Source organism: Dermacentor andersoni, chromosome 3 (assembly GCF_023375885.2).
Source record: "Dermacentor andersoni chromosome 3, qqDerAnde1_hic_scaffold, whole genome shotgun sequence".
Classification (NCBI taxonomy): domain Eukaryota; kingdom Metazoa; phylum Arthropoda; class Arachnida; order Ixodida; family Ixodidae; genus Dermacentor; species Dermacentor andersoni.
Window position 1 is genome coordinate 73,132,821 of NC_092816.1, and position 23,035 is coordinate 73,155,855.

Here is a 23,035-nt window from a genome sequence, read left to right on the forward strand (position 1 = left end):
CCATACTAAGGATCTCGCAGCAACACCTGCTGGTAAAAAGCAGAAGCAGTCAAAGTGCTGATGTGTACTGGACACTATGTTTGAAAACTTTTAGGCAAGAAGAGTGCAAGAAGCAGACATAACAACTGCATTTATTTCCATAATTCCTCATTTGAATGGCCTTTTCTTTTTGCTTCAGCAGCAGTTCCCTCATACAGACTCCACAAGCCAAGAGGTCGTGGAGGCAAATGCAGGTAAGAGGCAAGAAGCAATAGCACTGGTATCGACATTCATCTAATTTCTTTCTTTTTCTTTCGTTTAGGCAGCCAGCACACCTCGAACAGCCATCTTGACTGCGGGTGTGTCACCCTAGTCGCCAAGGGAACATTTGAGGGAAAGTGACAGGCAAACGATGTAAACGATACTCTTTCTCTCGGATGACTCCTACGCCTCACCACGCCAGCTCACTTGTGCCCAAAGATGCCGCCGAGGCACATGCAGGTCAGAGGCAAGAAGCAGTAGCACTGATGTCGACATTCACCCAATTTCTTTCTTTTTCTTACACTGAGCAGCCAGCACACCTCGAACAGCCACCTTCACTGCGGGTGTGTCAGTAGATTCCTGTTGTACATATGCTCATAATAAACTTCAGTAAACTTAAACTTGGTAATAAACTTGAAGGCAAATGGGACATTGATGCATTGTTTTTTTGAACATTTATTGCACACATACAATATATGTTATAGTTTGCAGTGCTACAGAGCGTATTTTCAAGCTTACCCCTATATTTTGCACCTTTAATTACGTATGTGTTGTGTGGCCCTCAATGCAGTTCATGTTGTAGCAGCTGCTTTGTCTGTGTATCGCACATTGGGTTAAGCTCGTGATATACACATACTTCTCTCACATGTACAAAATAAAGTTCTATGTAGTCCTCAGTGTTACAACAAAAAATGAAAGTAAACAATCCGTTCGTGGAATTGTGTTTATTACAGTGATTCCTATGACAGTTACTGACACGTTGACAACTTGAACTAGTCAATCCGTCCATAGCCTCCTCTATTTTTCAAAAATAAAGGAGGCTATGATCCGCTATGGCAAGGAATGGTATGTATAAATTAAAAAAAAAAGGGGGGGGGGGGTATAGGATTAGGGCGGTACGAAAAAATGTACCAACACCGTCCTCTAGACCCATTCCGTTAAGGTACCGTAACAAAGCGTATTATGCATAAAGTTCATACAACCAACTCTGATATTACTACACACGCCAGGCGACGCGAGCTACATTTGCCATGACGCATTCGCGACTGCACCAACTGCACCGGATGCCCTCCATATTATTTTCGTTAATCGTGCTCACTGCACCGAGGCAAAAGAAAGATCATGGGCGCAGGTGCCTTTAAAGTATCTCGACCTTGCGAGGCACTGCTGCGCATGCCAGGGGAGCTGTCCGTGCGAACACTCCCTGGCACACACCTGCCTCGGCGGCCCCAACCTACCTACCGTTCTGCTTCGAGCTTAGATCCCCCCAGTGTCCCTTGGGTGCCCTGGAGTTCCTGCGCCGCCTGCTTTATTATAATCTCGGGTGCTCTCCTGAGACTTCCGTTTGTCGGTTACATGTGCCCTACAGCTGGATCAGTACTTATAATAATAAAAAACCCGATCTATCATCGCGACGATAGATCGCGAAAGCGGGTTTCGCAACATACCGCGCCCGTGCGAAGAGAATTACGGAACGCCAACGAGGAATCTGACCACAGCGTCGAGCTCGTAACCTCGTCGAGTGACACTCCTGCAACAGGCGTGACCGCTGAAAACTGCATACCGCCGGAAACTTCAACAGGATCATCCCTCGGTTGCATAACTGCCACCTGTACGGCCAACATGGACCACACCCACACCGTTCCGCAACATAGAATAAAGAACCAACTTATAAAGCCCAAACACACGGCTGCACGCACACATCACGACACTACAAGCGAGACGCCATGCTGCTACGCTTCTACTGTTGCCGGATTAAAACTGACTACTGTCACCAAGTCTAGCAAGCGTCTCAGGAGCTGGCAACCTCGGCGCGTAGCAACATGGCGGCGCTCTTGCGGTTCCCGATTTGAATGCATGGGCCCTATGGGTAGCTTGTCCTCTAGAGTGAGTATAGTAACTCTATGGCACCGTCGCATTGTTGAAATCGCAATTACGTGAAATGCGCCCTATAAAAATCTCATTGCGACGCGTGCGACTGCAACGATTTTCGTCGTTCCAGCCGCAGCATGTGAAACAGCCTTAACTGGCTCGATATTTCTGTGTGCCAATCGTGCATTGTGGCACTTCGCAGTTCATTCGGTCGCTCTGCGTGGATCGAGAACGAAATTCCCCTGCTTGTATCGAGGGCAAGAAGATACCACGAAAGTGACACTAGACTCTCTTGTCCCAATCGGAGGGACGACTTGAGCGATAATATCTGTGCCTGCCTATGGTCGACAATGTGTTGGCGAACTTTATTTACACGCGAGCAAGTGGGGATCTGTTGCGGGAGAGAAACGTGCGCATAACTGCTCGTGCTTATCTTCCTCTTTCGTTTGAGAAAATTAGCGCAGTTTCCTGTTTCTTTTTTCGGTGTAGGAAACCTGCAGCAACCCACGCCAAATGATAAGGCACAGCCACCAAGGTAAATATACCTGGTAGCGAAGCTTCCATAGGAGCCCATACGTTCAAAACATGGCGGTCCATCGGCGGTTCATGGGCCTTAGCGCCATCTGTATGTGGTGGGAACACTTCCGGCGGAAGAAAAAATAATGTGACGCCATGTCCGTTAAAAGCAGAAGTGACGTCATGTTGTTATCGAAGGCGCGAAATTTGTTTTGTTGTCCTTCCTTTGGAGCTATATATTCAAATGCCCCGCCATTCGACTTGATGGGCGTTTCGAGCTTTCAGCGTGGAAAGCGATGCAGGAAAAGTCCAGCCGTACGGTTGTCGAAATCGCATCCCTACACAGAACATAATTTCTTTGGAGGCCGACGAAAACTTTAGGTGTAGAGTGCTGATCCTATTGTCGGATGCCAAGCCTGTCGGCCAGCGCAGTCGCACGATAACAACTACACAATTATCTGGCGGTTGTAACTCACTACTTTTGACTGAACAGATTAAGAAGCGATAAAGCTGCCCGTGTCACCAAATTCAGACAAACTTCGCCAAGCAAAAAGGCACAAACTGTGAGGGGGGCGTATTTCATCAGGTGAACTTTACGAGTGCGCCTATGTGCCCATTTCAAGACGTGCATTGCATTGCGAGTGGTAGTGGCGTCAACGCCCCCTGTAGCGATGGGCGCTGAAAAGAAATGCATTTATTACTAGTAATAAAATTAAACTTGTATTTTCTTGACTCGTCACGAATATGTAAAACTGACTAGGAATTTTATTTTCGTTGAATGAATCTAACTGTGTCTCGTTTGAATTAAAAAACGCCTTTTTCTTTCCCAATGTTTGTTCCCTCCAAACATAGTCGCGCTTCAATCGCTGCTCCCATAACCCCCCATGCTGATGTCGGTGACAATCTGTACTGAACCGCTTTTCGCCCGAAGCTTCGCGACCTATTTGAATCGACCTTGCAGCCACTTTGTGGCTGTGCGTTAGTGGCTGATAGCCGATAGGTTAGTGGCCGATAGCCACGAGGGCAAAGCAGGCGTCGGCGAGAAAACGGACGTCAGCGTCATGCTTCATGGTTGACTGGCAGTACAGCATACGCCGTTCCTGCAGTGTTCAATTTTTCTTCGCGGTATTTTAGCTCTTTCATTTGTGCAGGGCCCGCTGGGAATTTCAGGCGCCGCCACGACAGCTGCTGCGGATACAACGCTGCGGATACAAAGCGGCTGTCCAGCAAAGCAGGCTTCCGCACGGAAGGTGAGCATACTATGCAGCCGGCGTGTGTATCTTGGATGTTCAACAATGCATTACGGTGGAGTAGGACTCTTCTACACGTTATCGGTACACTAAGCAACTTTCATGTAGAAAGCTATTCTCGGTTTGGTTTAATTTGGAGTTGGTGACCAAGTGCAACGCAATTTCACGTAGGCAAAATTGCCTATAAATGCTTAGCATATACACTATCAATGTAATCACGGTAAAGCAGTAGGGTCGGTAACTACCTAATTTTCTTATTAGCTGCCTTTAAATAGTGCCGAAGTATACGACGCACGAGTAATCGCTCGAGAAATCTAGATGCGTAAATCACTAATCAACTAAATTTGTTTACTTAGCTTTCTAACACATAACGTGATAGCGCATATCGTAATTTAGGAATTGAAGGCAGCGATTTTCCGAGGCAAGTTCACTTGGAACGAAATCTAAAACTATAGCACCACTATTTAGATAAGCAGTGGGAAATGTTCGACAGAATGCACTGACGTGTAGTTTTAAACTATTCCGATCTCAGTGGCTATGGTGTTAGACTGCTGAGCACGAGGTCGCGGGATCGAATCCCGGCCATGGCGGCCGCATTTCGATGGAGGCGAAATGCAAAAACACCCGTGTACTTAGATTTAGGTGCACGTTAAAGATCCCCAGGTGGTCGAAATTTCTGGAGTCCTCCACTACGGCGTGCCTCATAAACAGAAAGTGGTTTTGGCACGTAAAACCCCATAATTTAATTTCAAACTATTCCGACAGCAATTGTACGGACAGTCGAAATGCCTTCGCGCCAACACCGGCACCCACGCTGTCCCGGTATCGACGGCCGAGTGGTGACGGTCACGCGATCTGCTGCGGTTGCGAAGGGGGGCGGAAGAGTCATGTGACGGTGACACCTGAAGGGGAGAAGGCTGTAGCCTTGTTAGGTACTAGTGTTCGGCTACGTTCAGACTGCACACAGGCACGTAGTGCGCAGATAATTAAAAAAAGTTTTCGTTTAGCGACCACAGCTGTTCTACGCAATACGCAAGGGCGTTGCGTCTGCAAGTAAGTTATTTCGCCAGACCGATTATCGCATGCGTCGCGCTGCGGACAACTCACGAGAAGAGTTTTGCCTTGATGCAGAGTGTTCCTCAGCGCTATCTCTATGCAGTGTTATCGAAAGTGTTATTGGAACCGTTTCCTATCCATATAAGGCTACCAGGTAGATACAAACACTGCACTTTCAGAATAAGTTTAAATTTTCGCACTCCGGCGATGTCTTGACTTTTGAGGGAACTTCTTGCGAAATAATGTGGATATGTTGTGGCAGAAAGAGGCGTGGCTGTCACCTTTTGCCGCGCTCTAGAAAAAAGGTTCCCGCTCATGATTCCGCCGCACTAGCATCAAAATTTTGTAATCAAATGACTCCCAGTGCATCACGAATTAAATTATAATGCCGGCTTTGCCGTCCAACTGTGCTGAGCCACGATATTAACCGAAGATGACGTCACCTGTTCACTAGGGAGCTTTCTTTAGGAGTCCGATTCGTTTTATTCCATTAAAGTGTATTTCTGGAGGTCCGACGCATGTGCAACATGTGGCCCTAGCTTTTGCAACCGGTTTCCAAGAGTTTCGGTAAAGCTTCTCTCGTAAAATTCCGGCAAGGGGCGCTGCCGGTGTCACTGCACAGTTATCGAAAGTCGCTCCCATGGCGTCGTCACGCGCGGCGGCGTCGCGAGAAAAGCGACCTGCTCGAAACTGTGGTGCACCCGCACTTGACTTTAGTGACAAGCACTCGAGTTATGATTCCGAAGATGACCATAAAGCAGATTCAAGCTCTGACGGCGACGATGTTTTGATTCAGCATGGGACATCCGCAGCTATTCACCGCGGCGAGTTTGCTTTACGGCCTTGAGCGGTCTCCTTGTTTGTGCGCGCTTATCTGCCGATCTTTTTTTCATGAACTGGAAGCTCTGCTGATTATCTTCAATATGCATACTTCGCTTGGTTATGATGTGCTGCCATCGGCAGCAAAGAAACCCGTTCACGCGAAAAAGGCCGCCCGTAGCACATCTCGACCCAGCACTACGAATCAACGCAGGACAGTTTACAGCGGTATGGAATTTCTTTCTACTCTTTTTTCTCTGCAGAGGTGATAAAGACATTATGAAAAATGCGAACAGATATGCTTGGATGCATAATCTTGTAGTTGCCGAGCTACGCTGAAAGCGATCGGTCCTGTAAGAGGTGCATGACTCTAGGCGAACTGGTAAAGTACATTCCTTGGACTTCTCATTGGACCATCCTCAGAAGGTGCCATAAAGGCGGAACTGCAAAATGTGTTACGATGAACGCAAAGTCGAACAAAACCAGAAGTCTTGTGGGAAAATTGTGGAGTGCACCTATGCTTCGCAAAATCCAGGAACTGCTTCACCGCATGGCATGAGTGATGAATTGGTCTTAGTTTCTTTTGTGTATCGGAAGAACGGTGGTTTACTGAGCATTTATTTTTTTCAGACACTATTCCAGGGTTATTTATCTTGGATATTTTCTGAACTTTCTTTGATATTATTACGATATCACCGAGCGATATCACCGAGCGATGCGAGAACGACAATGAAGTTGGTCTGTGCCCTTGGCGCGAGCGAGTGTCGGCCTGGCTGTCTGGCTCCAGTGTAAATAGCCTGTAAATAGCCTCTTTCGTCTGTTTCTTTCCACACGTAACACTCTGGTGGAGGTTAGCGATCCCCGTCCTCGCCACAGAACTCCGAAGTGGTCGGCACATCCAGCTTGTCAACATGCCTCCCGATGACGAGCCCGCCTCTGCAACAGCTTCGGCTTGCCCGACTGCTCCAATCGTCACGGTTGCGGATGTTGACGAATGGATCAAGCTCTATGAACACGCCAGTGCTAATAACAGGCTGGAGCCAATGATTATGCTCGCCAATGTCATCTTTTATCTCGGCGGCACCCCACGCGTGTGGCACCAAACACATGACGACGAGATAACCAGTTGGGACAGTTTCAAAGAAAAGCTACGGGAACTGTTCGGCGACTCCACTGGGCGCAAGGTTGCCTCGAGAAAGGCTCTTGCTTCTTGTGTTCAGTCATCTACAGAGCCTTACGTTTCATACATCCTCGATGTCTTGGCTCTATGCCGCAAAGCTGATGATAATATGTCCGAAGCAGATAAAGTGGCAAATGTGCTAAAAGGCATCGCCCAAGACGCTTTCAATTTGCTTGTTTTCGGCAGCGTCTCGACTATCGACGCCATCATAAAAGAATGCCGTCGCCTTGAACAAGCTAAGAGCCGCCGTGTCTCACACCACATCACGCGGCTACCCAACACTGCTGCTACGTCGACATGTGAGGGTCGACCGCGTCAGACCACCACCTGTGACGACGTCACCCGTATTGTTCGCAGCGAACTCGAGGCCGCCTGTTCGCCAGCTTTCTTCGCGATGCCTTCCGATCCGCCAGCAACCACCATTGCTTTGTTTCAGGCCGTCGTCAGACAGGAATTTGAGAACATGGGTCTGAACTCCGTGTGTTCCACTTCTCAACGCAGCGTTCCCCAGTTCTCTAGCGGCCCTCCTCGTCCCCGACAGTCCTTTTCTGCCACATCTCACCGCAACCCGTCCGAATGGCGTACCCCTGATGATAGGCCGATCTACTTCCACTGCTGTCGCATCGGTCACGTCGCTCGTCACTGCCGCAACCGATGGCCACCACCTCCTCGGAAATACGCCGCCGCTTATTCCCGTGCCTTTGGACCTTCTGTTTCCTATACCACCCGCCATGAATCAACTGCCGCTAATGCTTCTGCTCCGAACCTTCGCTACAGCCGCTCGCCCTCACCTCGACGCCATCAGTCTCGTTCGACTCAACGCCGTCGCTTCTCTTCGCTGCCTATCGCCTCCCAGATCTAGCCGGAAAACTAGGCACTGCAGCTTCTGGAGGTGAAGCTGCGTTGTCGACCCTGCCCTCAAATCCTGTGCTCACGTTACCTACGAACCAAAACCTTCTTGACGTTGACGTTTACGGCTATCCTGTCACGGCACTCATCAATACAGGAGCACATCTTTCTATTATGAGTGCTGCCTTCCGACGATGACTGAACAAGCTCCTCACCCCAGCGTCGGCACGCGTCGCCCGCGTTGCGGATGGCGGCACTGTGCCTAATATCGGCATGTGCACGGCACGTGTCACCATCGCCGGCCGCCACACTCCTGTCCTCTTCACCGTAATTGATCATTGCCCCCACGACCTCATTCTCGGCCTCGACTTTCTCTCCGCGCATTCTGCTCTCATTGACTGCTCTTCCAGTACCCTTCGCATTGAGTTCCTGATTCTCGCAGAACCTTCTGACGCACCCCGCTGCCGTTTACCCCCCACCGGCTTTCTTCGCCAGCCGTCAAAGTCAATAGCCTATATTGAACGGTTGTCTTCCCCACCAGTTGCTGGTGGCGAGTACCTCGTGACTCCTCTGCCCGACATTCCACTGCAGTATTATGTTACCGTGTCTCATGTTACCGTGCCCCAATGCTTTTGTAGATATGACGTTTTTTAGATTGTTGTTTTTATCAACTGGCAGCAAAAATGGCGCTCTCTAGAAATTTCGTATTTTACATAGTAATTTTTTTTTGTATTGCAACGTATGTTTTTTCGGAAATAGTATTTCATTATGCACAACATGCTATGCTGCAATGTGTGCTGGAATATTATTTGTAGTAGTAAATCATTCTTTTTTTCGAGACCTGTAAGGAACGACCATTTTCTCGCGGTAACGAAAGAGTTAAGCGAGACAGTAGCAGTGCTAATCCAGCGAGCAACCATGGTCAGGAAAGCCCGAAAGGGTTCGCGAAGACAAACTTCCCTTTTAAATATGTGCTGGTCCATTCACACGCTCGCTGTGTGACAGGGGTCGCGGCGCAGCTTCAGCTGCGTGCTCGCGCGTGCGGGCGCCCTAAGAATGAGGCATTTAGTATTATTCAGCCTTCATGAATGCTCGAAAACTTAGAATAGCGTGATCTCGAGTGGAACAAGGATTAAATGACAAATAATGATATCGGTACGCCCAATTTTGTGTATTCGGTTACCCCGATTGATAAATGTACGGGCAAGCAAATTAAAACCTATGAAATGTTTGGTATATATCGTTGATGGAGACCTTCATTTTTTTTTTTTTATTTTGCGAATGTTGCTGAATATGAGAAACTTCCAAAAACAAGGAAGTGTCAAGCTTATGACTTTCTTACTTCGCGGCGAAATAACCACTATTAAAATGAATCAAAAAGGGCTGATTTATATATCCGCAAATGGCTTTGTTGCACCAACATGCACATCTTGTACCATTATACATTCATATTTGTTCGACGTGGTTAGAGCATTTTTTTTTTCGTTTTAAATATGTTGGAATAGGGGAATCTGAGTTCGCCTTATGCCACGTCTTCCTCTTGAAGAGGCCGGAATATCAAATTAACTTTAACGCAACCAACTCACCTTTTCAGGGCGATAGTACCTCCGAGACAAGGGCCAACCAACATGGAAGGCACAAGTGGCTCGGCCTCAGGTAAGATTGCGAGAGTGAACGGACGAGCTATTCAGATGACACGTGGCGTTCTTCCGTGTCTACTGTGTTTCGCATTGTGCCGATTCGCACCAGTGATGGGTCACGTCAGTCGGAAATGATTATGGGGGCAGCTGGTGACTCCTCCCACGTCACCTTGAGCACAACCGGAGAAATTTCGAAGCGTAAAACACCACATGACAGCATGTACCATACGCACAAACGGTCGACACTGTGGATTCTATGAAATAGCGTTGGTGGGCATAATCGCTCATGGGTTCACTCGCAGCGCACCAGTTTCGCAGGGTGTACGCATGTGTGAGTTTTTATATTTATACGGTTGGTTGAATGCCATAAACTTTTAGTCGTGAGCCAGCGCTCGTGTTTCATATCTCTTTGTTTTTAGTGCGTGCTGTAAGTAATAATAATGCAGATGTACCGCCTCGCCCAGCTAGATATCGTATTGCAAGACATGAATCGGGGAAAAGCGGCTGAAGAAAATGGAATAACAGTCGATTTAATCAAAGATGGAGGAGATATCAGAGATACCATGCTTGAAAAGCTTGCGGCCCTTTAAACGCAACGCCTGGCGACTTCAAGTGTATCAGAGAACTGGAAGAATGCCAACATTATACTAATCCATAAGGTTGCTTTCACTATTGTATAAAATATTCCCCAAGATAATTTGCAATAGAATAAGGACAACGTTTGACTCCATTCAACCAAGAGAACAAACTGGCTTCAGGAAGAGATATTCTACAATAAATCACATGCATGTCATCAACCAGGTAATCGAGAAATCTGCAGAGTACAATCAATTCTCAATATAGCTTTCATAGATTATGAAAAGGCATTTGGTTCAGTGTAGGTACCAGCAGTCATACAGACCTACGTGATGAACGAATACAGAAGGCATACGTGAACATCTTGGGAAATATCTACAAAGACTCCACAGTTACCTTGGTTCTGCGCAAGAGAAGTAGAATGTTAGCTATCCAGAAAGGGGTCATGCAAGGAAACGCATCTCTCCAACACTATTCACTGCATGCTTAGAATAAGTATTCAAGCTAGTAAACTGGGAAGGCTTAGGAGTGAAGATCAATGGCAAATATTCTGGCAAAATTCGGTTTGCAGATGACATTGTCCTGTTCAGCAACAGTGGGCACAAACTGCAACAAATTATTGAAGACCTCAACAGAGAAAGTGTAAGAGTGAAGTTGAAGATTAACATGCAGAACACAATGTTCAATAGCTTGGCATGGGAACAATAGTTCAGGATCGCCAATCAGCCTCTAGATTCTGTGAATGAGTGCTTTTATCTGGGTCAGTTACACACAGGGACCCTGATTACGAGAAGGAAATCTGCACAATAAAAATGGTTTGGAGTGCATACGGCAGGTATTGCAAGATCATGACTCGGAGCTTACCACTATCACTGAAAAGAAAGGCGTACAATATCTGCATTCTACCGGTGCTAACATATCGGGCAGAAATTTGACAAAGAAGCTCGAGAACAAGTTAAGGACCGCGCAAAGAGCGATCGAAGGAAAAATATTAGGCGTAACGTTAAGAGACAGGAAGAGAGCGGTATGGATCAGAAAGCAAACGGGAATAGCCGATATTCTAATTGATATTGACAGAAAAAAATGGAGCTAGGCAGGCATATAATGCATCGGTGGTCCATTAGAGTTACAGAATGGGTGCCGAGAGAAGGGAAGTGCAGTCGAGGACGGCAGAAAACTAGGTGGGGTGACAAAATTAGGAAATTTGCAGGCGCAAGTTGCAATCGGCTGGCGCAGGACAGAAGTATTTGGAGATCGCAGGGGGAGGCCTTCATCCTGCAGTAGATATAGATAGGCTAATGATGATGGCGATGATGATCTTAATCAAATTACAACTTCATTAAAGTATGTGATTCATGTTGCTAGTGACACATTAAAAGTAAATTGGAGATATTACTAGGAATCTTGGAACAGTGAAATAATTTTAAAAAATTGTTATTTTTCGATGCAGAGGTCTGAGTTAAGCGCAATGCCAGGGAAACACGTGCAAATACAGCAGATAGGAGCGATTGACCGTTTCTTTGTCTTATTTTTTTCTCCAGCAACTGTTTGTCCTCAGCTGGGTCCTTGGTTATCAACTTGACCATTATCAATAATACACCGAGGTTGGTCTTCCGGGCCCTTTCTCGTTACACAAACATGCAGTATTTATAATGTCCTTGTTATACAAATACATTCCTTACACTCACTAAGCGCTCCGCATTCTGTGATCTGCAGTTGTTCGTAGCCAGCCCTTACACGAGCAGCCTATCGAGCACCGCGTGAAATGATAGTTCTCCTAGCTCACGTACCTCGGCACTCTTTGGAAAAATAATCTAGGGTTTGGCGAGTTTATACATTTCGGAAGACTAGAAACTGTTCACAGAGGAGCAAGGAATGCTCTCGTGTTGTGTTCTTGCTGTCTTTCATCCTTTGTGCTCTGTTTCTACTCTTGGGCGGATGGAGGCGAATTCCCACGACGTAGGCGAAGGTATCCTGAAATGTGTACATGTAATCTAGGCTAGAACAGAAAGTGCGCGTATTCGCGCAAACTGCTTTCTTAAGGTTCCAAAGCCGTTCGAGTTCCAGTCCTAACTTACTGAAGCCGCTATTGAAGCTTGACTTTTTGACCCAGTAGGACAAGCTAGCGTTTTAAAAAGAGCTTGCCTATACGATAGATTTTTGTACGCTATCACATTCACCAGTGCGTTAGATGCACGATGCACAATTCAGTCTGACGCATAAGATTCTCACGAAGGCAACTGCCCTTCAGGTCATGATAATACGAGTATGACAACGCCGATAACGAAAGCGAATAGAGAAATTTAGCTTGTCCCTTTGTGGACGGACGGACGGACGGACGGACGGACGGACGGACGGACGGACGGATGGATGGATGGATGGATGGACGGACGGACGGATGGACGGATGGATGGATGGAATTGAATTGAATTGAATTGAATTGAATTGAATTGAATTGGCAGCGGGGCCGGGGCGGGCCGGACAGTGCTCGGCGAGGCTGGGCTGGGCTGAGCTAGGCTGTGCCATGCCAGGCCTTGCCGGGCTCGGCTATGCTGTGCCGGGCCGTGCAAGGCCAGGCCGAGCTATAAACCTCGCTTTTGAAACTAGGTGCAACGCTGGTGGTGTCATCTCATGAAGCCGACTTTAAGAGAGCGTATTATTACAGCGACGATATCCTGCTTAGCTGCAGCTGTAATGTACAGGATGGGGTGTAACCGTTAACATTTGCAACTTATTAAAATAAATGTTGCAGTTTCGCCCATAAAGCGAAGCATTGATTGCGATGAGAAATTATTAGATAGCTAGATATACGAAGCATGGTTTGTAGGTTTATCGGCCGTATCAATTGCTGTAAACATACAATTACTAACTAAATTAACAAGCATGTTGAAATGCATGCACAGGCAAGCATGAACACATCCCACTCGCTGACCGCAGATACTCGCCGTCAGAACACTGGAGTGATGAATAACCACACCTGCGGCGAGCAAACTGCCCTTCGTGTTACCTCTCATTTCAATGCAAACTAGGCGCGTGAGAACACATCGTACACGTAGCCAACAGCAACACTGATTGCGGATTGCCTAGTGCTTGCATCCACCATAGATTAACTCTCCATAGATTAACCCCATAGATTAACGCGCGCCCGCGCTTAGCCTAGCTTTGTGCAGCCGCGGCCGGAGTATAAGAGGAGAAGCACGCTAGCTTCCTGTCCCCGCCCCTCCTACCGCGCGCATATCCCCTATCCTCCTCCCTTACGTGTGCGCGACAAAGCTACGAACCTTAAGCTCATCATCGCACGATTGCCTTCACACTTACCGCACACGGCGACAGGCTGCGATCGTATCGCTCTTGGACTGAATATGGAACCTCACGGCGACGCCGACGGCTGACTTTCGATGGGGAGTTTCCAGATAAATGCTATCGCAACAAGAATTTTAGTCGTCAAGCACACTATGCTTCCGCCGACCACTTCTATAGTAACCCGGTATTCCACAAATGCTGATATGTTTACTGCAATACTAAGCTCTCCAATAGTGTGCTTAAGTTGAGCGATTTCAGAAAGTTGGTTCTCATGTTCCAGCTCTGCAGTTTGAAGGGGTCAGCTGTGATGCCTGTGGTTGTGAAGAAATTGTGTGGAGGCGTTGGAAGTGTGAACTATGCCGCAACTACGATCTGTGCGATGACTGCTACATGGAAGGCGAACACTACCAAGACCATTCCTTCCTGCTGCTCAGCAAGCCCGGCAATACGGTGTAAGCATTGACGAAACCTATTATTATGTCTATATATACCGAGTTTATCACAAAACGCGTTCGAAATTTCTTAAGATTGGGGAACTTGAAATAATTAAATGATTTCTACTGGATTAGTTTTGCCATAAAGCCACACATTTAAAAATAATTCCATGTAGTAATTCGACAAGTAATTATGCAAATTAGATTAATTAACTTTCGAAACAAACGTGTCAAGCGATTGATCACAATGGAAGACTTGTAGCGCACTGTCTATGGAGCTCATTACCGTCTCCAGCAGTGGAGAAAGTTGACGCTGCTAATTTTTAGTGCCATTCCGGCCTGTTTGACACAGAAGGGCCAAAGTGAACAGCCGATAAACGCAACTGTCACGCCATTAGTAGAGTGAACGCCGCTCGTCCGACGGTGAGGCGTAAGCAGTCACGTCGCTCATGGATGGGTGCCTACCAAGGGCGGGACAGTTGTTCTCGTCGGCCGTTCGGTTTCGCTCTTCTGCGTGAAACTGGCCGGAATTATTGCGCAATAAAGAATCGGAAGCGCCAACGAAAGCACCCGCCCACCGCCACCGCCCTACCGAATCGCTGAAGTATTACTCCACTCTGATATTGCTCACGCACAATCTAGTAGCTCATGAAGTCGAGCACTGCGAATGCAAGTGCCTTCGCTAACGATAGAGGAAAGGTGCCAAGTTTTGCATGATACGACGTGCCGCGCCCGGCCTGACTCAGCCGGAAAACAACGTGTTTTGTGTAAGGCGAGCCGCACGGTGCGCTTGGCGCAGGCGCGTTGCCAAGGTGTGCGAGGGTGAGAAAGTTTGAAGGGAAAGAGAGAATGTGACTGTGAAGAGGAAGAGGTGTTATTTTTCGAAGAGAATGCGGGCGAGTTTTTGCGAGGTGCGCCGGCAAGTTGCAGCGCTCTCCCTCTTTCCTGGCAATGTGAGGAAAACATATGTTTACTGACAAACTGTCTTGAATTGTTTCTCGTGCGAACTCCGTGGATATGTCCCAGAAAATATGCGCGCCTTCACTTTTTGCGAGTACCAAAATAGTGGGAAGGGAGAAGAGGAGGTCTCCCTATGAGTCATATATGTGCCACATATGACTACGTAAATGATGGGCCTCTAAAGCGTGACTTGCGTATATTTTCAGGAGAAGAGTTCCACCGAGGAAGCAGTCGGGCCGTACGCCAGTCAGCCCAATCACGGACGGTGGTAAGTTTGTGTGTGGATGACAAAGCTCAACCACGTAAGGACAGGTACGCATATACGAGAGTATACTAGATGAAAGATGCAAGAAATTTCCGGTTACCGCATTTCACTTTTCAGGCCGGACGCAGGAATGCGAGGGAGGTGGAGAAGTTAAATAACATCGAATTTTCTTGCGATATCATGTCAGGTGCGTGCGTGCGTGCGTGCGTGCGTGCGTGTGCGTGCGTGCGTGTGCGTGCGTGCGTGCGTGCGCGTGCGTGCGCGTGCGTGCGTGCGCGTGCGTGCGTGTGCGTGCGTGCGTGTGCGTGCGTGCGTGTGCGTGTGCGTCTGCGCGTGCGTGTGCGCGTGTGTGTGCGCGTGTGCGTGTGCGTGTGCGTGTGCGTGCGTGTGTGCGTGTGTGTGTGCGTGTGTGTGTGTGCGTGTGCGTGCGTGCGTTACGGACTCCGGAGAAGGTTAAGGTTTTTTTAAGGGTCATTTAAGGGTCATCAAGTCCCAAAGAGCGCGGAAATCGTAGGAGCAACGTTCACCTATATATATTCGGGACGCATATATATATATATATATATATTAGATATATTCGGGACGCATTTGTACATAAGCAGTTTTTCATGTCAATATTCCTTGACATGGAGAAGGCATATGACACAACATGGCGCTACGGCATCTTGCGAGACCTATCGGAAATGGGCATCTGTGGCAATATGCTGAAAATAATTGAAAGCTATTTGTGGAATCGAATCTTCCGAGTGAAAATCGGCAACGTATTGTCGCGACCTTTCACACAAGAAACAGGTGTACCACAGGGAGGCGTGCTGAGTTGTACGCTCTTCATCGTGAAGATGAACTCTCTTCGTGCTTCGCTACCACCTGCCATTCTTTATTCTGTCTACGTTGACGACATTCAAATCGGCTTCAAATCCTGTAACCTCTCAGTATGCGAGAGACAGGTGCAACAGGGCTTGAACAAGATTTCCAAGTGGGCAGACAAAAACGGATTTAAAATCAACCCCCACAAAAGCACTTGCGTTCTTTTTACAAGAAAGAGAGGCCTGTTTCCGGATCCTTCCTTAGAACTGTGTGGACACCAAATACCTGTCAACAAAGAGCACAAATTTCTGGGTATTATACTTGATTACAGACTCACTTTCATTCCACACATTAAATATCTCAAAGAAAAATGTCTAAAAACAATGAACCTAATGAAACTTCTATCTAAGACTACGTGGGGTAGTGACAGAAAGTGTCTAATGAATATCTACAAGAGCCTAATTCGGTCACGATTGGATTATGGTGCCGTAGTGTACAACTCTGCCGCCCCGAGCGCGCTAAGGATGCTGGATCCTGTCCACCATTTGGGCATCCGCTTAGCTACTGGCGCTTTCAGAACAAGCCCGATTCAAAGCTTATATGCCGAATCGAATGAATGGTCTCTCCACCTACAGAGATCATACATTAGCTTTACATATTTCCTTAAAGTACGCTCCAATCCTGAACATCCATGTTTTCATACCGTTACCGATATGACGTGCGCTACACTTTTCAGCAATCGCCCCTCCATAAGACAGCCTTTCTCGATGCGTGTGAAGGAGATTAGCGATGAAATCAGTGTCCCACTCCTCGAGCATCGCTTAATGCACCTAACCAAGCTCTTACCTCCTTGGGAGTGGCAGGTGATACAATGTGACATATCCTTTATAAAAGTTACAAAGCACGCTCCTGAGGCCGAAATTAGAATGCATTTCCTAGAACTGCAGTACAAACACTCCTGCGCAGCGTTCTACACAGACGCTTCGAAGTCAAATGCCGGGGTATCCTATGCAGCCGTCGGCTCATCCTTCTCGGAATCCGATGTACTGCATCCGGAAACAAGCATCTTTACGGCCGAGGCCTACGCATTACTCTCTGCTGTGAAGCATATAAGAAGAACAAAACTTCCAAAAGCAGCGATCTATACAGACTCTCTAAGCGTCGTGAAGGCCCTAATGTCACTCTACAAACATAAAAATCCCGTATTCAATGATCTGTATTCGGTATTGTGTAAAGCGTACTCATCTAACCAGAACATCATAATATGCTGGGTCCCTGGCCATAGGGGAATCGAAGGTAACGTTCTCGCGGACGAGATGGCCACGTCAATCACATCGCAAGCTGTTAACCCTACCGCTGAGGTGCCTGTCACAGACCTGAGGCCTTTCTTACTAAATAAACTGCGACATTACTGGCAGTGCACGTGGGACGCGGAAACAAATAACAAACTGCACGTTATAAAGCCCCAGTTAGGTTTTTGGCCCTCCCCAACAAAATCTCGGCGAACAGATGTCCTATTCTGTCGCCTCAGAATAGGACACACATTTGGCACCCATAGTTACCTGCTTACTGAAAGTGAACCTCCAACCTGTGGCAGATGCGGTGAGAGGCTTACCGTCCTCCACGTGCTCCTGGAGTGTCGCGAAGCCGAAACGGAGAGAAAGAAACATTTTCCGCTTGCTTACCATTATAACATCCCTCTACACCCGGCTATGTTTCTCGGCGAGGAACCGCTTTTTGACACCAAGGCAATCCTCAACTATTTAAATGATGTCGTACTACACGTTATAAGACCATTAAATTCGTAGAGCATCCTCGTTCCAGAGGATGCCGCTGCGATAATTGTTTCGAATAGCACATGCCTCCAGGCCCTTGTGCTTCAAGGGCTCTAAGGAGGCAGCAGTGCTCTAGCATATCTTTTAACCATATATATTTTTACACATCGTATCATTCTTTTTAAATGCACCTTAAATGTTCATAGTACACGTCATAAGACATTGCCATAATGTTATTGTACAGATTTTGCGCACTTTAGCGCGAACATTTTTAAGGCCCCTCTACAGCCACGTCACACCAACTTCATCGAGCTCATGATTTCATTGCAAACTCATTAACACGGACATGGCGCTCTTTGGCCATAGCTGGCCCTTGCGCCATTAAAAACCACATATCATCATCAACGTTCACCTTCTCTTTCTCCACTCTCGCTTCCAGCGTGGCAGCTGGAAGCCAGCGTACAATTGTTCCAGACCGACCGCCGAACTTGTCAGTGTTTGTAGAAGGTGTACGTGTCGAAACCCTCTTGATACAGGCGCTGCCATTTCGATTATTCGTGCCACTTTTTTTCCCGCTTACGAAAAGTGGCAACGCCTTACTCCGGCCATTCTCTCCGTGGAGCGACCAACGTTATTATTCGGCCAATCACGCAGTGTACAGTTCGTGTGTCCATAGACGGAACTCGTCACCACATTGTTTTTGCGGTCTTTCGTGAGTGTACCCACTAATTTTCGTGTGGGACTCTTTATCACCTGCGTTCGCTTCTATCTGTTGTCGTCAGCGCCTCATAGAACTGAATGCCGCCGGCTATTCACTCCCTAACGATGAAGAACGCATTCGCCTCATCATCTCCTCCGATTACGTTCTTTGGCCATCGAGAGAAGAGACTATAAGTGTCAACTCGAACAACATCGTGGATGGCGACGTACTCATTCTACTCTACCGCCATACTCTATCTCGAGGGATTCTGATTACCCCTGGCCTTATTCGCTTCTCTGAGCGGTCTGCGTTCGTTACCGCCTTAAATCAAGCTCCCGAACCCCAGCTGTTGCCTCGTAGATCAACTGTCACTTGCGCTGTTGACACTCATCCCGTTTCACATGTCTGCACCAGACAGTGCCACCAGAGTCAAGACCGCTGCCAAGGAATGCCTCTTCCACACCACTGTCGGCAACCATAAGCCCTGACCTGACATTTGCCCAGATTCAAGATCTCGTCGTGCTATTGAATTCACACTGTTTCTTGTTCGACGTCCATTCGCCCGTCCTCAGTATGACTGCCGCCGCTACTGACCGCATACGTACTGACGGCTCCCGCATTGTTCACCGGCGCCCATATCGAGTGTCTTACAGAGCGTAAAATCATCAAATAAAACGTATCAGACAGGCTTCGTCGAAATATCATACGTCCTTTCTCCAGATCCTGGTCCTCCTTAGTTGTTATAGTGCAGAAGAAAAACGGTTCAGTGCGTTTTTGCGTCAATTACCGCGCGCACAAAACCCCACGCAAAGAAGTTTACCCCTTGCCACGGATGCACTAGATTCGCTACGCAGTGCCGAATATTTTTCTAGCCTTGAGCTTAGGTCAGGCTACTGGCATATACCGATGTCCGAATCCGACAAGAAAAAAACTGCATTTGCCACCTCAGATAGGCTCTACGAGATGAATGTAATGCCTTCTGGACTCTGCAATGCACCTGCAACCTTCGACGTATGATCGATAATGTCTTGCGTGGACTGAAATGGCAGACATGTCTGTGCAATCTCGACGGCATTGTTGTGTTTTCAACCCTGTTCTCACAACATTTGTAACATCTTGATGGAGCACAGCTCAGCACAAAAAATGCAGTTTCGCCAGCAAGACCAACAAGGTTCTGGGGCACCTAGTCAGCAAAGAAGGTATTCCACCGGACCTTGAGAAGCTTGTCACTGTCCTCGAATTTCGCCATCAGCTGCGTCAAAAAGACCTGAGCAGTTTTCTCGGACTTGCTCCTTACTTCCTGCGCTTCATACGGAACTTCACTCCGCTTGCATCCCCGCTACATCAACTCCACGCTACTAGCGCGCCGTTCGTTTGGTCTGACGAATGTGAACGGACTTTCCTGGCCTTCAAACATGCCCTGAGGTTGGACCCAGTACTGTGCCATTTCGATCCGATCTCACCCACCATCCTTCACACTGACGCAAGCAGTCAAGGTCTCGGTGCCGTTCTACTACAACGCGACAACACCTTCCGCGAACGAGTAATTGCTTACGCTAGAAGTACACTAATTTCTGCAAAATCTGCAAAGAAGAATTACACCGTAACCGAGCAGGAGTGCTTTGCTGTTGTTTGGGCAGTGCAAGAAGTTCGCCCATATTGGTCGCCATTTTACAGTCGTTACCGACGTTAACGCACTGTGCTGGCTTCCATCGCTAAAGAACTTATCAGGTCGCCTTGGTCACTGGGCGTTTCGCTTAAAGGAGTACGATTTCGATCTCACCTACCGGTCTGGCAAGAATGATCTATCTCGCTATCCTCTGGCGAATCATGATGACTCCCCCCCCCCCTCCCCCCCATGGTCTCTTCGCACTAGCGCACATCCAGAGTCCTCTTCATCGTACCTCTCGATTGGCTAGGGCCCGACAGCCCATCTGTTCTTGTATTCCACCAACTTGTCGACCCATACTGCTGAACTATTCTTGAACTCATGGACGGTTCATTTTCACCTCCTAATGCCCGACTTCGTCAACACCTTAAGCAATTCAAGCTGCACGGTGGCGCTTTACATTGCTACATTTATCCAGTTGACGGCAACAAATGGGTCCCGATCAAACCGTGTTCTCTGCAACGTGAGATGCTGGAAGCGTTTCGGGATCATTCGACGGCCGGTCATCTAAACTCCCAGAACATTTAGGACAGAATGCGAAGTCGCTGCTTCTATCCTGGCCTTCTTTCGGCCATTGCGAAGTACGTGGCATCTTCGTTCATTGTCAGAGCCGCAAAAGACTGACAAAAGCTCCTTCTGACTTTTTACAACCTCTTCCTTGTGCCGCTTCACCTTTCCAAGTCGTTGGAATAGACTTGTACGACCCTCTTCCCACAACATCAAATGACAATCGTTGGATATTGACGGCCACTGAACATCTAACACGCTACGCGGGGACAGCCTCTCTACAATAGGGGACTGGCACTGAAGTCGCCGATTTCTTTCTACGTAACGTCTTTTACGCCATGGAACGCCGCGCATTCACCTCAGTGACCGCTGCAAAGTCTTCCTGTCTTTTATCCTTACCGAAACCCTGCGCGCCTCAAACACGATTCACAAGACAACTTCCAGTTACCATCCGCAGACCAATGGCTTGACGGAATGTTTTTATCGTACCCTCTCAGGCATGACTGCAATGTAAATCCGCCCCAACCACACGAGGTGAGATATAATCCTGTCGTTCATAGCATTCGCTTATAACACGGCTACGCAACGTATTACCAACTTTTCTCCTTTTTTCTGTGGCCGCTCGCTAAGTTTCAGTCTGGATGTATCGTTCTTTTCGACTGCTGTACCCCCAGCAGCACCTTTCTCAGAACAATTTTTGTCTCTCCTCGCAAACTGCCGTAACCTTGCCCTCATTAACACCAGCATCTCCCAAGACACTCGCGAGACTCGCTATGACTCGACTCACCATGCTGTGACTTATTCGCCTGGTGACGAAGTTCGTCTTTGGGTTCCTGTGCGCGTTCCCGGCTTATGCGAAAACTTTATCACTCAATTTATTGAACCTCACATGGTCATTAGCAGACATCCCTTGTTAACATCCGCGTATTCGCCCCTTAGAACGCCATCTGATCACCCTTGCCGTGGGACAGGAGTACATGTCTCTCGTTTGAAACCATATACTCGACGCATTTCATAATACTTCCACGCGAGGCGGCCGCTTCCACAGCGAGAGGGAATAAGCGGTAATTAATGAATGCTTGACTTTCGTCTTAATCATCTCTACATATCATCATCCATCGTGCATCTTTCTCATATGCATTATACATTTCCGGCGATTCCTTCACACGTAGGAATCGCCGGAAATAAAGAGGCTGATCGGCTCGCTTCAAGTTGCGTTCATAACAACTGTGACTGCCCAGAAATTTTGTGCAAGCTTGATGACGCTCGTCTGCTGATTCGTCGCCACCTACTCAAGCAGCATCCAGATCAGCGCGTCGCAAATGGAACGTTCCCGCCCCGTGTTCGTGGTCGAGGCTTGCCTCGTCGCGCTAGAGCACAACTGCTCAAGCTGAGGGTTGGTTGCGTGAACGTGCACGAACGTTTATACAGACAAGGGCGTGCGGAAAGTCCATTGTGTACGTCTTGTGGCTGCTACGAGACACTTCAGCACCTTATATTTGAGTGTCCCGCTTTCAGTGCGCAGCGCTTGTCGCTAGTGAGAAACTATCATCTCCTTGGCCTGCGGTGCGCGACACTCGAGGAATATTTATACCCCAGTGGCTGTGCATCTAAACGTGATCAGGCCCATCGCGCCCTACTAACCTTTATAGAACTAACTAACTTAAGTTCACGTTTGTAGCATGAACATTCAACATTCTGTAGTAGCGCGACCTTCAGTGACCGACTCTACTGTGTGTGATCAGTACTGTACCCTAACGCTTCTTCCTTCGAAGATGGGAGGTGCGGGTTCAAACACCTTATAGTGTATATTGTGAACCGACTACCGGTGAAACGGTGATTACGTGCAGCTTTACTTGGCGTCTCATCGTGGAGAACACAATTAGCCGCATAGCGAACTAGTCATGGATGTGGTTGATAATTGTGGAGGCTGTTCGACGCGGCGTCACTTTAATTCCGGCTGCAGAGTTCTACTTTAGTCTTTAGATTTGACCTGTTGCAGTGTTCTACTTTGGTCTTTAGATTTGTCCTGTTGCTCTCCTTTCCTCTTTCCTTTTTCCTCCCCTCCTTCCTATCTTCCATTTCTGTGTTGCTGTCACCTCCCTTCAGAAGAGTAGGCAGGCGTTGTGCCCCTTCCGGTGGCAGTTGCCAGCCTGCTCCTCGCTTTCCCTTTCCTGATACCTGTGTATATGTGTATATGTGTTCAAAACAAGTAATATATATATCATCAGCCTGGTTACGCCCACTGCAAGGCAAACGCCTCTCCCATACTTCTTCAACTACCCCGGTCATGTACTAATTGTGGCCATATTGTCCCTACAAACTTCTTAATCTCAGCCGCCCACCTAACTTTCTGCCGCCTCCTGCTACGCTTCCTTTCCCTTGGAATCCAGTCCGTAATCCTTAATGATCATCGGTTATCTTCCCTACTCATTACATGTCCTGCCCATGCCCATTTCTTTTTCTTGATTTCAACTAAGATGTTATTAACCCCGTTTGATCCCTCACCCAATCTGCTCTTTTCTTATCCCTTAACATTACACCCATCATTCTTCTTACCATAGCTCGTTGAGTCGTCCTCAATTTAAGGTGAACCCTTTTCGTGGCACTGGCTAAC

At 47.7% G+C, this 23,035-nt stretch overlaps 1 protein-coding gene across 3 annotated transcripts in view; it reads left to right on the forward strand.

Annotated features, from left to right (window-relative positions):
- Window positions 1-3,640: 3,640 nt before the first annotated feature.
- Window positions 3,641-23,035, forward strand: part of LOC126545248 (uncharacterized) — a 50,844-nt gene continuing 31,449 nt past the window's right edge. Inside the window, exons 1-4 of one of the 3 annotated variants that reach the window (XM_072287202.1) lie at window positions 3,641-3,878; window positions 9,377-9,438; window positions 13,582-13,753; window positions 14,902-14,963. In XM_072287202.1, coding sequence (XP_072143303.1) covers window positions 9,411-9,438; window positions 13,582-13,753; window positions 14,902-14,963 — 262 coding nt within the window. In that variant the 5' untranslated portion in view covers window positions 3,641-3,878; window positions 9,377-9,410. Of the gene's footprint in view, window positions 3,879-4,788; window positions 4,932-5,564; window positions 5,982-9,376; window positions 9,439-13,581; window positions 13,754-14,901; window positions 14,964-23,035 lie in introns of those variants that run through there. The other 2 variants (XM_072287203.1, XM_072287204.1) reach the window with 2 other exon arrangements.